The following is a 15,270-nucleotide window of genomic DNA, read 5'->3' on the forward strand; positions in this document are numbered from 1 at the left end:
GGCCACTGTGTGAACAGACAGCTGGACTTGATGGGCCTCGGTCTGATCCAGCAGGGCCCTCCTTATGTTCTTATGTTCCCACTCTTAGTCCCCCTTGACTCAGATGGCAACGGGAACAAAAGCTGGGCCCCTCACTCAATTGTTCTAAGGGCTGGATGTGACATAATTGTCACTTGGTCAGGCCAGGCCAGGCCTCGCCAGCCCAGATCGAGAGTGTGTGTGTGTGGGGGGGTGGGCTGCCTCAGCTGGCTCATGGGCCGGATTAAGAGCTCTCAAGGGGCCGGATCTGGTCCGCGGGACGTACATTTGACACCCCTGGTCTATGACATGCAGTGAGCTCTTCCTGTATGCAGGATCTTGGACTGGGACCCAAGGCTTCTGAGTGCTATCAGGGGCCTCCAAAGACTCCTTCTGGGCCACATCACCCTGAACTGACCCAGATGTCAAATGGAAACAAATGGTATGACTTGCCTGGGTTCACTGGGCCCCAGAGTAACCAGGCCCCAAGAATACTGTCTTCCTAGTCCCCTTCACCCCTTGGTGGCCCAGCTGTAACCCTTGAGGTTCTCCTCTCACATCTTGGTTCAGTCCTTCCTAGGCTCCTAACACAGACACAAGGAGTTGCCTTCAGACCCTTGCTCCATCGAGGTCAGTATTGTCTACTCAGACTGGCAGCAGCTCTCCAGGAACTCAGGCAGAGGCCTTTCACGTCATCTACTGCTTGATCCTTTTAACTGGAGATACCAGTAGTAGTATTTATTATCTTGGTCAATGACAAGCATAATAGAGATACCAGGGATTGAACCTGGGACCTTTCACATGCCAAGCTGATACTCTGCCACTGAGCCACCGCCCCTCCCCACATAAAATAAACATCCTTACACATAACTCAGGTTCATCTTTAGTCTCGTCCATTGGAGTTTCTCGATCCCTCTAGTTCACAGAGATGTTGATTTCTGGTCCTTTCTCTTGGTACATACGTTCAGACTAAAAACGAGCACAGGTCGAGGAAGGAGTTATTACATTGCCAAAGAAAACAGCACATACTTGCTTCTGTCTATGTCATCCTTTCTCCCTGCCACTAAAAAAAAGGAAGACTGGGGAAGGTTTTCAGAGCTTAGAGAATGACTCTCCAGCTGGGAAGAGTCTACAGCAGGGAAGAGTCTCCAATCCAAGCTTTTGGAAAGAGACATCTACTTTTTCCTGGGGAAATGTGATTTGCAGGAACCAGAAATACTAACTCAGTGGGTTGAGATGGGACTCTGGAGCATGTCCATATACACTAGTCCTCATCCTTCTGGAGGTCAGGATGGCCAGTCCTATGAAATGAGTGCAGCTCCCAAAGGCCAAAACTGAGTGGAGGCAGCAAGAGAGGGTTGTCAACGGTAGTCCCTGGCTAGTCCAAGAGTAAGGCACTAGGGGCTCCGGAGTAAGTAAGGGACTGGAACATAAGCAACAGCCCAATGGAGAACTGTGTATGTATGCAGGCACATGCACATGTGCACACTAGGGTTGCCAACTCCAGCTTGGGAAATTCCTGAAGTGTGGTAGAGCCTGGGGAGGGCAAAGTTTGGAAAGAGGAGGGAGTTCAGTGGGGATTTGATACAATAGAGCCCATGATCCTCCAAAGTTGCCATTTTCTGTAGGGTAACTGATGTCTGGAGATCACTTGTAATTCCGGGGGATCTCCAGGCCCCACCTGAAAAATGGCAACCCTAGTATGTGCACATACGCGTGCATGCTTTTTATTCCTGTCACTTCATCCCTCCAGAGATCATGTGCCCAAATTCTGTGAGAGAACAGCATTTCTTTCCCCCCTGCTCAGCTGCATATAAGGTGCTTTAGACAATCTGGGACCACTGGAGACTCCTTTCAAATGAATGGGAAACGGAACAGGCAGCAGCGGACAAAACCTCAAGTCCCTGCAGCCCGATCCATTTCACATATTTGTCAGGCAAGACTTCTTGCTCTGAGAGGCAATGGACACCTGAAGCTGGACCCCCACCAGTCCTAGTTGAAGGATGGGATCAGTCCCAGGGTTTTCCATATCTACCGCCCGCAGATGGTATGCCCAGAGGCCCTGCTGCCTCCATCCAACAAAGGCCTTGAAAAACAACCACCACCACCCGGCCCATTTCTTCCTTCCTTACTGACCTGCATGGATGTAGTGAGGGGGAAGGGCAGAACATTTTGATGACCCCGTCTGTCTTGCCCCGAGAACCCAGCCATGCTCACCTCCTCACTGTCGCTCTCATCCAGGTCTTGTTTCCCCTTCAGTTTCTCCTCTTCCTCTTTCCGGTCCTTTTCAGGTATGATGTCATCCAACCAGGCCAGATCATGGAGGGAGAAGATGCATTCCATCACCTTCCGGATACCCACAAGAGCCAGCAGCTACAAGGCCGAAATATCACACGAAGTGAGGAGGAGGATGGTTTATGTACATGGCATAGAAAGATATTGTGCTTTACAGAGCAAATTAAGCCCTTAGGAGCTTACAGTTACATTTCAGAGGGGGGAAATAACAAAGGGGGAGAGAGAATAGAGGAAAGGGAGAGACCAGGGAGAGATCGAGGGAGGGCTTAAAAACGCATGGTGTTGGGGGTTCCATTAACAAAGCTCCCAGCATTTTCTTTCTTTTTTTCTAAATCCAGAGACACGGGGCTCTGATATGGATCAGGACCACAATAGGAAGAGGGTTTACGCCTTTCTCCCATACCGCTTGCCCAACTTGAAGCAGCCTCACGGAACCTCTATTTGCCCCATTAAAAAAACCGACAGATGAGCTCAAACTACAGGCCCAAGTACATGGAGACACTTCATGGAGCTCCTGGCTGCTTTAGAATACGATTTTCAGGTGTGCATGGCCCAAATTCAGATAAGTGCTGTGCAGGGAGAGGAGAGGCAATCGAATCCTTCCACCACTGCATGGTTTCCCCTATTAAAATCACAGGCACACACACTCCCATTATTAACCTTGGAAGGAAAAAAAAGACAGGCCATCTTTTCCCCCTTATGAAGCCAAAGGGGACATTTTCGATAGGGAAAACTATGCAGGAGTGCAAACAAGTACAAATTCTCCTCTGGAGCCAAACTGGGAGATGGGCATGGGAAATTCCCAGTATTCCATCTACTTTGAGTTTGAAATGGTGGTAAGATATCCAGTTGAACATTAGACAGGCAAACAAAGATGTGGGACTGAGCAAAGGGGAAGTGATCTAGGTTAGAGGGCAGGCGTGGATCTCCATGAAGAAGCACTTTTGAAAGCCACAGGGATCTGATGATGTCCCACAAGGATGGCGTGGAGCGAGAGAGCAGCAGGCAACCAAGAACAGAACACTGAGAAGGGAGGAGATTGAGGAGGAAAGAAGGAGGAAAGGACAATCAGGGAAGCTCCCACACCCCCACTAACCAACAGGCAAGTAGAGCGGGGGCAGCAGGGACTGCAGTGAACTACCATGCTAGAGCTGAAACAAAAATGCATCAATAACATTCAAAATGCATTATGAGCCAATCAAAATTTGGTGGATCCTGAGTGCTAAATCTGACATCACAACATTTGGCCACAAAATTTAAAAATTCACAAATTCTTGCATGAGTAAGCAAATGCAATCAAAAGTTTGATTAAGGTATCATGGGATGCCCAATAAAGAAATTAAACATTGGTTTCTCATCTAAACTATTGGCGTACGGTAGTGGAGGATTTAAAACACTGATGCCAGATGTGGCATACTCAAAGAATATTTCGTAAATATTCAGCAAACTGTTGGCTTCAAAATTTGCTACGCACGTTAATTTTCATCCAGGCAGATGCTGCATGAAGAATGAAGGACTTTTTTGGAGGAGGTTGAAGAAAATCACATGAAAAAGGGCTTGAGTTTGGCAAAAGAGTGTGGGAGAAGGAGCCCGGCAAATCGTATCGTGAGACCACCTGGGGATACAACCACAAGAAAGCTGACTAGACTCTCTCACCATCAGTGGGAAGATAATGGCAGCCTCCGTCGACTTCAGGATCCACAGAACAGCCAGGCAGAGTATTTGAATGAAAGTGAAGAGATGGACTCTGCGTAAAGGAACGTGGCGCAGATAAATGAAGTCAGGCTGGTGTTTGGCTGGCATCAGCAGGAGCTGAAGTCTATCCGTTAACTGGAAAATATAAAAGGCACATCAGAACCTTCCTGCAGCCACCAAATATCTCACAGTGGGAAGCTCCTGTCTTGGAATAGGACAATGTGCAATAACTGTCACATGTTATCAGAGACAGCGAGGGGATGTCTGCTGAAGACCATGTAAATATGTCCATGTAAAATACAGCTGTACCCTCTGAAGATGCAGGGTAGTGGAGTCAGAAACCAGGTTGGTTTCCACAGCCCTCCACATGAAGCCAGCTGAGTGACCTTGGGCTAGTCACGGCTCTCTTAGAGCTCTCTCAGCCCCACCTACCTCACAGGGTGTCTGTTGTGGGGAGGGGAAAGGAAGGTGATTGTAAGCCGGTTTGATTCCTCCTTAAGTGGTAGAGAAAGTTGGCATATAAAAACCAACTCCTCCTCCTCCTCCTCTTCTTCTTCTTCAGGGTGGAGGCTAAAAGGGGCTTGTATACTGCAAGTTAGTCTTGACTCAGCCACAAACTCAATGGGGCTATTTCTGCATCGGTTATTTGCCCCAGATTCAGTGCTGTTGGGAAGCGTTTCCCCCCTTGCTTCCCCAGAGCATGGTGCATTCATGCACCTCCCAGGGTTTCCCCGGCTTTTTTTGATCTTTCTTAAACCTGCATTGCCCTGAAGTTTTGGAAAAGATCACAGTAAAGCCTGGATGGCTGCCATGCGGCTGGGGAAGTTTGGATTTTCTTGCCCGCATGGCAGCCATTTCCCTGCATCCTGCCCCACAGTGGCCATAGGAAGCCTATAAGGCAGCCCTCTGCTTGCCTGCCCTTAATTCTCCACCAGCAATATGGGGAGGATAATATTGACATACCTTGCAAGGTTATTGTAACATAATGTATGCAAAGAACGCATGTGAAGGATGTTCAACATTTTAAATTCTATAGTCCTCTGGTATTCCATATAGCTGGCCTCTCCTCCCCCGAGCTTGCTCCGCTATGTGCCTGTGAACGGGTTAAACTGTTTGGCTGCTACAGGAGCGATGTAATGGACATTTTAAGATGCTTGTTTTTATTGTAACATTCTATAAAATGTATCATTTTAAACTGTTTTTAGACTGTTGTTAGCCACTCTGAGCCTGGCTTCGGCCTGGAAAGGGCAGGCTAAAAATCGAATAAACTAAACTAAAACTGAATGCTCCACGCGACCACCGACCTGGCAACCCCACTTATAATATGTAACGGCAGATACGGTTTCCCAGGTCAGCTCTCGGTTTCCAAAATACAAAAGAGAGCAATGGAGAGGGCAGGGGTGACTATCAGGGAGGGCTGGCCTGTGACCCACTTTCAGAGGCTTCATTACCCACTTTTATGTCTTGACCTACAGGCTGGGTAACACTGTACAAATGGATCGGACCCTGGCTCAGCCGTCAGACTTGCCCACCCCTCAATACTGTCCCTCCCCTCGCTCAATTTATTTATTTATTTTCCAGATTTTGACCCCACCTTTCTGCCCCCAATAGGGCCACCAAAGCAGCTAGCGCATTAAAACATACAAATATTATCTTAAAAGCCATTAAAACTAACATGCAAATACATCATTAAAACAAGTTAAAAGCGCAGCTTAAAGTAAGTACAGAAGATAAAAATAACAGTTAAAACATCGGGGATGAAGGAAGGGATCACTGTGGAAATGCCAAGCAAAAGAAAAAAGCTCTGGCCACTGCACTGCATGCCCTGGTTACATCAAGATTAGATTACTGCCATGCGTTCTATGTGGGGCTGCCCTTGAAAAGTGTTCGGAAGCTTCCATTGGTACAGAATGCTGCAGCCGGGATGTTGACTGGAGTGGGTCGTAGGACCAAATCACTCCAGTCTTGGCCCATCTACAGTCTCTGGCTCCCAATTTGCTTTTGGGCACAAGTCAAGGTGTTGGTCTTTACCTTCAAAGACCTATATGGTTTGGGACCAACATACCTGAAGGACTGCCTACTCCCTTATGAACCCACCCAACCACTGCAGTCACCTTCAGAGGCGCTGCTTCAAATGCTTTCGCCTTAGGAGATTAGGCAGGTGGCATCCCGGGAGAGGGTCTTCTTGGTCATGGCACCAAAGCTCTGGAACTCTCTCCCCAAGGAGTAGGATTGCCAGGTCCCTCTTCGCCACCGGCGGGAGGTTTTGGGGGCGGAACCTGAGGAAGGCTGGGTTTGGGGAGGGGAGGGACTTCAATGCCATAGACTTCCATTGCCAAAGCAGCCATTTTCTCCAGGGGAACTGATCTCTATTGGCTGGAGATCAGTTGTAATAACAGGAGATCTCCAGCTAAGACCAGGAGGTTGGCTACCCTACTGGGGAGATTTGTCTGTCCACTTCTGTTGCCATCTTCCACTAGCAGATTAAGACTTTAGTTTTGCATTCCCTCAGTGATCCCTCCTTCCCTCCCAATGTTTTAATGGTTGTTTTTATGCCTTTGTATGTATTTTAGCTCTGTTTTTAACTGTTTTGTGGGGGGGGGGGCGTTAAATTTGTTAGCCACCTTGGTGGCCCTTGTGGGGGCAGAAAGCTGGGATATAAATTTTGTAAATAAATATATAATCCTTACACACACTTCTGATATCGGTGCCTTCTGTTTTGTACAACGACCACCCTACTGAGTTGGAGCTGGATGGAAATCACGTCAACAGCATATTCTTTACTACAGACCTTCAGGTGATTATCCTCGTAATGCTTTGCACTCACCTGAATGCTGCTAAGGGCAGACACGCCCATGTAGAGAAAAATCCCATACAGCACAGGCATTGGGATAAACTGTGGGAAAGCAAAGGCAAAGCATCAGTACAGAGAGAAAGGCACTGGGCTTTCTTTAATTTATTTGTTGATTTACTTCACTTATAACCTGCCTTTCTCTCCAATAGGAATCCAAAGCAGCTTTCATCATTCTCTTGTCCTCCATTTTATCCTCACAACAAGCCTGTGAAGTAGGTTAGGCTGAGTGTGACTGGCCCAAAGAGCCAGCGTGGTGTAGTGGTTGAGAGTGGTGGTTTTGAGAGCGGTGGACTCTGATCTGGAGGACCAAGTTTGATTCCCCTCTCCTCCACATGAGCGGTGGACGCTAATCTGGTGAACCAGGTTGATTTCTACACATGAAGCCAGCTGGGTGACCTTGAGCTAGCCACATTCTCTCAGCCCCACCTACCTCACAGGGTGTCTGTTGTGGGGAGGGGAAGGGAAGGCGATTGTAAGCCTTCCTTAAGTGGTAGAGAAAGTCAGCATATAAAAACCAGCTCTTCTCTCTTCTTCACAGTCACTCAGCAAGCTTCTAAGGCAGAGGAGGGATTTGAAACTGGGTCGCCCAGATCCCAGTCTGTAAGTCTAACCACTATACCACTCTGGCTATAGGTAAGACTGGGAGACATTTTCTTACATGAGGAATAAATCTGTAGAACTTAGCATGTGCTACAGATATACAAACATCCCTCCCTCTTTGCAATCAACACGTCCAGATTCCGAAAGCCCGCATTACCTTGAGGACAGGTGCCAAGAATACAGACAGTCCGGTGAGAAGGAAAACCATCAGCCCAGTCACCCTCTGCTCCCTGCAAACAAGAGCGCCTGTGGTTAGACCTCCATGTTGCCCCTGGTGTCTGCTGCTGCCTTTCTCACCCAACTGCTTCTATAGAAAGCAGGTAGCCAGCAGAAGGGAGGCTGGATCCTGACACCTCTTCTCTAGCAGGCCCAGCAATTGTCTAGTGCAGTGTAGTGGTTAAGAGAGGTGGTTTGGAGCAGTGGACTCTAATCTGGAGAACCGGGTTTGATTCCCTACTCTTCCATAGGAGCAGCAGACGCTAATCTGGTGAACTGGGTTGGTTTCCCCACTCCCACAGATTAAGCCGGCTGGGTGACCTTGGGCCAGTCACAGCTCTCTCAGCCCCACCTACCTCACAGGGTGTCTGTTGCAGGGAGGGGAAGGGAAGGTGATTTTAAGTCGGTTTGATTCTCCCTGAAGTGCTAGAGAAAGTCGTAGGGATGCCAGGTCCCTCTTGGCAACTGGCGGGAGGTTTTTGAGGCGGAGCCTGAGGAAGGTGGGGTGTGGGGAGGGACCTCAATGCCATTGAGTCCAATAGCCAAAGCGGCCATTTTCTCCAGGGGAACTGATCTCTATCAGCTGTAAATCAGTTGTATAGCAGGAGATCTCCAGCTAGTACCTGGAAGTTGGCAACCCTAGAAAGTCAGCATATAAAAACCAACTCTTCTTCTTCTAGCTGCACAAAAGGGGGAACGTGGCAGACAACACGGCTTGCAAAAGCACATTTTTCGCAGCGGAATGGAAGGTGCAACCACAATACCTGATTCCTAGGAACTTCGGCTGCTCCCCTGGGGCACACGTGGTGCTCTCCTTCTTCAGACTGTCCATGTGGGCCAGGGAGATGACTGTGGCAGACACGTACCAGGGCAAGCCCATGACGGAGGTGAAAATCATCAGAAGGGAGACGCAGAAGAAATCCAGGTGGAATCCTGCCCCTTTCTGCAATCAGACCATGTTGTTAATGCTCAGAGAGGCTGTCTGGAGGAAACAGGCTCAAGCCCTGCATTTTATTTTCCAGCCCATGAATCACTCCATTGATTTATTTGGGGGAGAATAACATTTCCATAAGTTATGCAGCTTGTTTAATTCAGTCTGCTTGTAGTGGAGTTTCAGCAATGTCATCTTCAGGGATGTAGAATGTAATTGTTGACTGCCTAGCAGCCAAAACCTTCTCTCTTGCAGTAGATTGGAGGCATGAGAAGAGCTGTTAGCTCCCTTTACTAATGCATACTCCAGAAACAGCCTAGTGAACTCCAAGGATAGTCTGTCCCTGTCTGATCCACACACACATGTTATGGTAGCTACACTCAGCTTTTCCACAGAACCCTCTTAGAACAGGCTCCTTCCGCATCAGCTCAGTAAGGGAAAGTATTATGAAGAGTCTTTGAACAATCAATCCATCAGTGCCACAAAAGATGGAAAGGGCTGAATTAGAACTCTTCAAGAAATTAAAAACCTTCTGTTATCCTGGCTTAAACAGGGACTTGAATTTTCTTACCAACTATTATTTCTATACGCTTAACAGGACCCACTTTTTGGAAACTTTAATAGGCGTTCTTAACATTATGTATATTTGTTTCATACTATCTCTTATATATCATACCATACCGTACATACCCATTACATATACTTATATATCATACTATAACTTAAATGTTATAGTATATCACACTATAGCCCTTTACTGATGTCAATTAGTTTTCTTATGCTTTAGACTGTTTCTTCCTCTATTAATTGCTTTTTATCCTACTTAATTATACTTTTGTTTCTCTGCACCCTATGAGAGAGAGAGAGAGAAAGAAAGAAAGAGAGAGAGAGAGACTGGAACCCATTATGTATAACAACATGATCCATTCTAGTCCCTTACACATAGAAGCACACATGAAAGATTAGGGGCAGGAATCACACCACATCTCTCTCTGCCTGAAACTTCTTCCTTTACCTCCTCTCCTTCTGCAATTTTCCCAATTCAAGTATGGAAAATGATTTTCCCTTCACAGAATCTGAAGAAGGGAGTTCTGACTCCAACAGCTCATGCTGGAATGAATGGTGTTAAGTCTCTCAGGTGCCAAGGATTTCTCCTTTATTTTGCTACAAAAGCCTTTGCCAGCTCAGACCAGTTTCCAAATCCCCTCTCTTCCTTATACTTCACAAGTTCCTTATTTCCTGGGCCACAGCTGTCGGCCTCTTCTGCCCCTCTCTTCTCCCACCCAACAGATTTGCAAATCCCCATTTAGCTGCCATTCATTCACATTAATAAAATCATAAGGTTAAAAATCTGTTATCTGTCAAAGGCCACTGCCTAGCATCATCTGTCAGGGTATGTACACTGGACAAAAGAAAAGGACTGCTGAAGACAGGAAAGTAGATGTCAGGAGCAAGCCAGGAGGATGGTATGCGGTAGTGCGATTGTGCTGCTCCCAGGTGCTGTTGTGCTGTTCTGTCCAAGGCCAATCTGTGCCCCGTGTTTAGTCTTCATAAATTCCCAAGTGTGGGAATTGCCAAGTGCTCCTTCCTTCCTCTGGGAGGGGGGTTGCCTAGGTTACCAGTTATCTCCTGTTGCTTTTCCATATATGCTCTGCACCTTGCCTTTGCCCCTTACTAGTGTCCTTTTGAATATGGCTTCTGAAACCTGTCGATCCTAACCAAATAAAACTGCTTTCGTGGACTTGCCGTCTGCTGGAATCTGTTTATGGTTTTGCCGCAGGGCTAGAGCTCACAGTAAGAGAGAGAGCTGTTTCCAACAGCGCTTCTTCTTCAATGGATAACATCCTTGGAAAATACTTAAACTATTAGCGATATCTAATTAGTTACTATAGCAAAACTGAACAGTCAGGAAAACATGGAATCACGCACAGCAGACATGCTGGAGGCAAGTATGTTGCAAAAAAGATAAAACTTTTGTGAAGATAGATTCACATCCACTTTGTAGTAGAAAGGAGAATGAAGCCTAATTGAAAGAATACTTTTCCCTCTGGAAAAAACTACAATCTAAACAACATTCCTGAAGAGTTGAAAGATGATATAAAGAACAGATTTGCATTACTAAGTGCAAGTGAATGTGAACCAGCAGAACTATGGGTTGAAACCAGAGTTTTTATCAAGGAAGAATGCACAAAGACTATTCCTTTAGCCAAAAGAAATGAAAAGTCTTGATGGATGACTGATGAAACTCTTAAAGTTACTAAAAATAGACAAAAAAGCAAAAGTATTAGGTGACAGAAATAGAATCAGAAGTCTAAATACAGTGTTCCAGCGACTTGCACGTAGCAACCAAGAACTATTGTTAACAACCAGTGTAAAGAAATAGAAAAGAACAAGAGATAGGTTCCACAAGATTCAAGAAATCAAAGGGAAATTTAAAGCATGGTTAGGCATGCTGAAACATCAACATGGAAATACATTAACTGAATAGGACAAAATAAAGAAAAGATGGAAACAATACACTGAAGAACTACACAAAAGAGATGAAAGGATGACAGATTCCTTCGAAGAAAATCTTCTGAAGAACCTACAATTTTAGAAAGTAAAGTGACAGCTGCACTGAAAGCAATTGGGAGAAACAAATCACCAGGAGCAGATAGGATACCAATAGAGCTATTCCAAGCCACAGAAATGGAGTCCAGCAAAATCTAAACAAGAATATGCCAACAAATATGGCAATGGCCCACAGACTAGAAATTCTACATTCCAGTTCCAAAAAAAGTAGTCGTCAAAGACTGCAGCAACTATCAGACAATTGCCCTGATTTTTCATGCGAGTAAAATTATGCTCAAAATCTTACAACAAAGACTGTTACCATATATGGAATGAGAAATGCCAAATGTTCAAGATGATTCAGAAAAGGAAGAGGCACTAGAGATCACACTTCAAATTTATGTTGGTTACTAGAGTGTACAAGAGAATTTCAGAAGGAAATCAGCTTGTGTTTCATAGATTACAGCAAAGCTTTTAACAGTGTGGATCATGGAAAGTTATGGTTGGTTTTAAAACAAATGGTTGTGCCACAACATCTGATTGTTTTGATGCTTAACCTATACTCTGGTCAAGAGGCTACTGTTAGGACAGAACATGGAGAAACAGAATGGTTTCCAGTCGGCAAAGGTGTCAGACAAGGATGTATTTTATCAACTTATGTCTTCAATGTATATGCAGAACATATCATAAGAAAAGCGGGATTAGATTTAGATGAAGGTGGAGTAAAAATTGGGGGAAGGAACATTAACAGTTTGAAATATGTAGATGACACCACATTACAGGCAGAAAAGAGTGAAGACTTGAAACGACTACTGCTGAAGGTTAACACAGAAAGTGCCAAAACAGGATTACAACTGAACATCAAGAAGACGAAACTAATGACTACTGGGGTACTATGGAGCTTTAAGGATGGCGATGAAGAAACTGAAACTGTTAAAGATTTTCTATTCCTTGGCTCCATCATCAACCAAGACTGCAACCAAGAAATCCGAAAAAGACTGAGACTGGGAAGGAGTTAGAAAAGATTCTTGAATGTAAGCATGTGTTGCTGGTAACCAAGATCAAGATAATTCCCCATATTACTATGTATAGGTATGATAGTTGGACCATGAAGAAAACTGTCAGGAAGAAAGTTGGTTCATGTGAAATGTGGTGTTGGAGGAAAGTTTTATGGATACCATGGCAGCCAAAAAGACAAATAAGTGAAATCTAGATCAAATCAAGCCTGAACTGTCCCTAGAAGCTAAAATGACTAAATTGAGGCTATCGTACTTTGGTCCCATTGTAATGGTAACAATGATATCACTCCTCTTTTCTTGCTGACTTTGCAAGTTGATGGAGAGTTCACCCATTTTTCAACTGTCAGTGAACTGTATTGCCTAGAGCTATTTTCATCTTGGACAGTTAGTTGAAAGTTACAGAAAAAAGTTAGATTAATTGCTTTTTAATAGAGTTGAGATTGGCCTTCCTATCTTGCTGTATCAGATGTATCTCGTATACACCTGCTGAATGGCTTATTTGCCCTTATGTTGCTTATCTCCTATTTAGTTATTACCAATCAGATATCTAGATATGATCACATGATTATAATAGATTAGATTTAGAGAAAGATAAGATTGATATTTTTCTATAAATACGCACTCCTGTGATGAGCAAATCAGATTTCTCTTGCTGGAAGTCTCAGACGAATAGGTGAGATCTCTAGGTGAGATTTTTGGGTAACTTTGACTTTTTGATAATCCCTCAAAACAATGAGAAAAAAGCTGAAACCTATTACTTGCTATAATATGATTAAGCAATGCTAGGAATTGTGATAATTTTATCAATTATCTTCACTGTAACTGTAGGGTTAACTTTTACATGCCTATATTTTTTCTGTCTTGCTTAATAAAAAGAATCTTTTATAAAAGATAAAAGTTTATATAGGTGTTCTGTCTGGTTTGATAGTTAATTGTTCAGAGAACTGAACTCAACCCCCTTATTCTTTTGTATTATCAGAGTTAAAGGTTGTAAATTACCTTTAATGTGATAAGTCCTGGGGAACTCTGCTGCTAATCAGTTTTGCATAGGCAAACCTTGAAAATTGTTTAGTACCGATCCTCTAATAGGATGTGGAAGGGAATCTCTCGCTACAACATTACAAGAAGATAAGTCACTGAAAAAGACAATAAGGCTTAGAAAAGCTGAAGACAGCAGGAAATGAAGAAGACCCTACGTGAGATGAATTGACTCAATCAAGGAAGCTAGGGCCCTCATTTTGCAAGAACTGAGCAAGGAAATTTTGGATGTCATTAATTTATAGGGTTGCCATAGGTTGGAAGCGACTTGATGGCACTTAACACATCAAAAACTTGCCTGAAATCTCATCCTACATTTGGTTGCTTCCACAGTAGATATATTGTGTGTTCTGAAGTGCTCCTTTTCCATCAGCTGGAAATCCGGATGCCAACAGGCCTGGAGAAAAGTGTCTTATCCCTTTAATAGAGCCTTAATGTGTGGAATCCCTGACCTGGATGGCCCAGGCTAGCCTGATCTCGCCAGATCTCAGAAGCTAAGCAGTGTCAGCCCTGGTTAGTATTTGGATGGGAGACCACCAAGGACTACCAGGGTTGCTGTGCAGAGGAAGGCTCTGGCAAACCACCTCTGTTAGTCTCTTGCCATGAAAACCCCAAAAAGGGGTCACCATAAGTCGGCTGCGACTTGACGGCATTTCACACACACAATGTGTGGAAATGGGCAGCTGAAGCTTTTTGTGGCAGGGAGGGAGATAACATCAGCTGGTAAACAAAATAAATGCCCCATCCCTTCAATAGAGACTTAATGGGTTATTCTCTATTAAAGGGATAGGGCATTTATTTTGTCCAGGCATGTTGGAAGTGGCATAAGAGCAGTTGTTCCACTTGGCACTTAATCTGCTGCTATATTCCTCCTAAATCAGCCATGCCTGTCCCCATGGGCAGGATCCTACTATGTGTTTACTCACAAAGAAGTCCCACTTAGGAATAGCTCTGCTTTCTCATGCCCCTTTCCTCCCCTTGTTTCCTGTTAAGTCACACATGGCTGGGGCATCTCAAACCAGCCCTGAATTAGTCAGTTCTCACTGCAGGGGAGGGGGGGGGAGACTTAATCTTTGCAGCAGCTGCTTCTTTGATTTTTGAAATTTTATTGTTTGGGATCACAACTGTGCTACCGCAAGGCAAGGAGGACAATGTAAATGGGCACTAGGCCTAGGGTTGCCAGGTTCCCCCCCCCTCCATCAGGGGGAGGTTTTGGGGGCTGGGGCTGGGGTGACTGCACGTGTGCATGGCTGTGTGTGACGCGATTACGTCACTTCCGGGTTTATCCCCGGAAGCGCCGCATCCCCATGGCTGCTTTGGCAATCAAACTCCCCAAACGCTGGAGCTTTGGGGGTTTGAGTGGCAAAGCGGCCACAGCAATGCAGCGCTTCCAGGGGTAAACCCGGAAGTGATGTGATCACGTCACGTGCGGCCACGCATGTGTGCGATCCTCACTCTTGAGCAGCTGGGTGAATTGGGAGGCAATTGCCCGCCGAACAAAACCACCCACCTGGCAACCCTAACTAGGCCTGAAAAGCCCGAATAGGCTGATGCTGCATTTGAGTGTTTAACAGGGTTGCCAGCTGCAAATTCGGAAATACCTGGAGATTTTTGGGGTGGAACATGAGGAGGGCGGGGTTTGGGGAGGGGTGGGACTTCAAGGCCATAGAGTCCAATTGCCAAAGTGGCCATTTTCTCCAGGTGAACTGATCTCTATCGGCTGGAGATCCATTGTAACAGCAGGACATCTCCAGCTAGTACCTGGAGACTGGCAAACCTAGTGTTTAAGCCTGTGGCAGCTCCCTCCCCTCCAATGCCAAATCACTATAAATCAGGTCTGCAGAAAGTCAGGAAAACAACACGGAGAACGGTTGGCAATAAAAATAATCAGGATTCCATGCACACCTTCCACACCTTTCTATAGGATTGCACAATCACAAAAATGTGGACTTTGGTATGATACAGGTATGCACATCCACCATAAGAGGGTGCATTATGATTACCTCAAGATTTCCTCTGGCCTTCCACCTCTCCATAGTGCCAGATTCCTTTAA

At 45.3% G+C, this 15,270-nt stretch overlaps 1 protein-coding gene across 1 annotated transcript in view; it reads right to left on the minus strand.

The window, feature by feature from the left end:
• Positions 1-899: 899 nt before the first annotated feature.
• The window catches only part of SLC4A9 (solute carrier family 4 member 9), a 54,523-nt gene continuing 40,152 nt past the window's right edge, over positions 900-15,270 (minus strand). The window contains exons 16-21 of the mRNA XM_056862899.1: positions 8,443-8,621; positions 7,620-7,692; positions 6,836-6,904; positions 3,970-4,143; positions 2,236-2,391; positions 900-987 (exon numbers count right to left, since the gene is read on the minus strand). Of these exons, the coding sequence (XP_056718877.1) occupies positions 934-987; positions 2,236-2,391; positions 3,970-4,143; positions 6,836-6,904; positions 7,620-7,692; positions 8,443-8,621 (705 nt within the window). The 3' untranslated portion in view covers positions 900-933. The remainder of the gene's footprint in view (positions 988-2,235; positions 2,392-3,969; positions 4,144-6,835; positions 6,905-7,619; positions 7,693-8,442; positions 8,622-15,270) is intronic.

The sequence above is a fragment of the Euleptes europaea genome, chromosome 17, assembly GCF_029931775.1.
Source record: "Euleptes europaea isolate rEulEur1 chromosome 17, rEulEur1.hap1, whole genome shotgun sequence".
In the NCBI taxonomy this organism is placed as follows: domain Eukaryota; kingdom Metazoa; phylum Chordata; class Lepidosauria; order Squamata; family Sphaerodactylidae; genus Euleptes; species Euleptes europaea.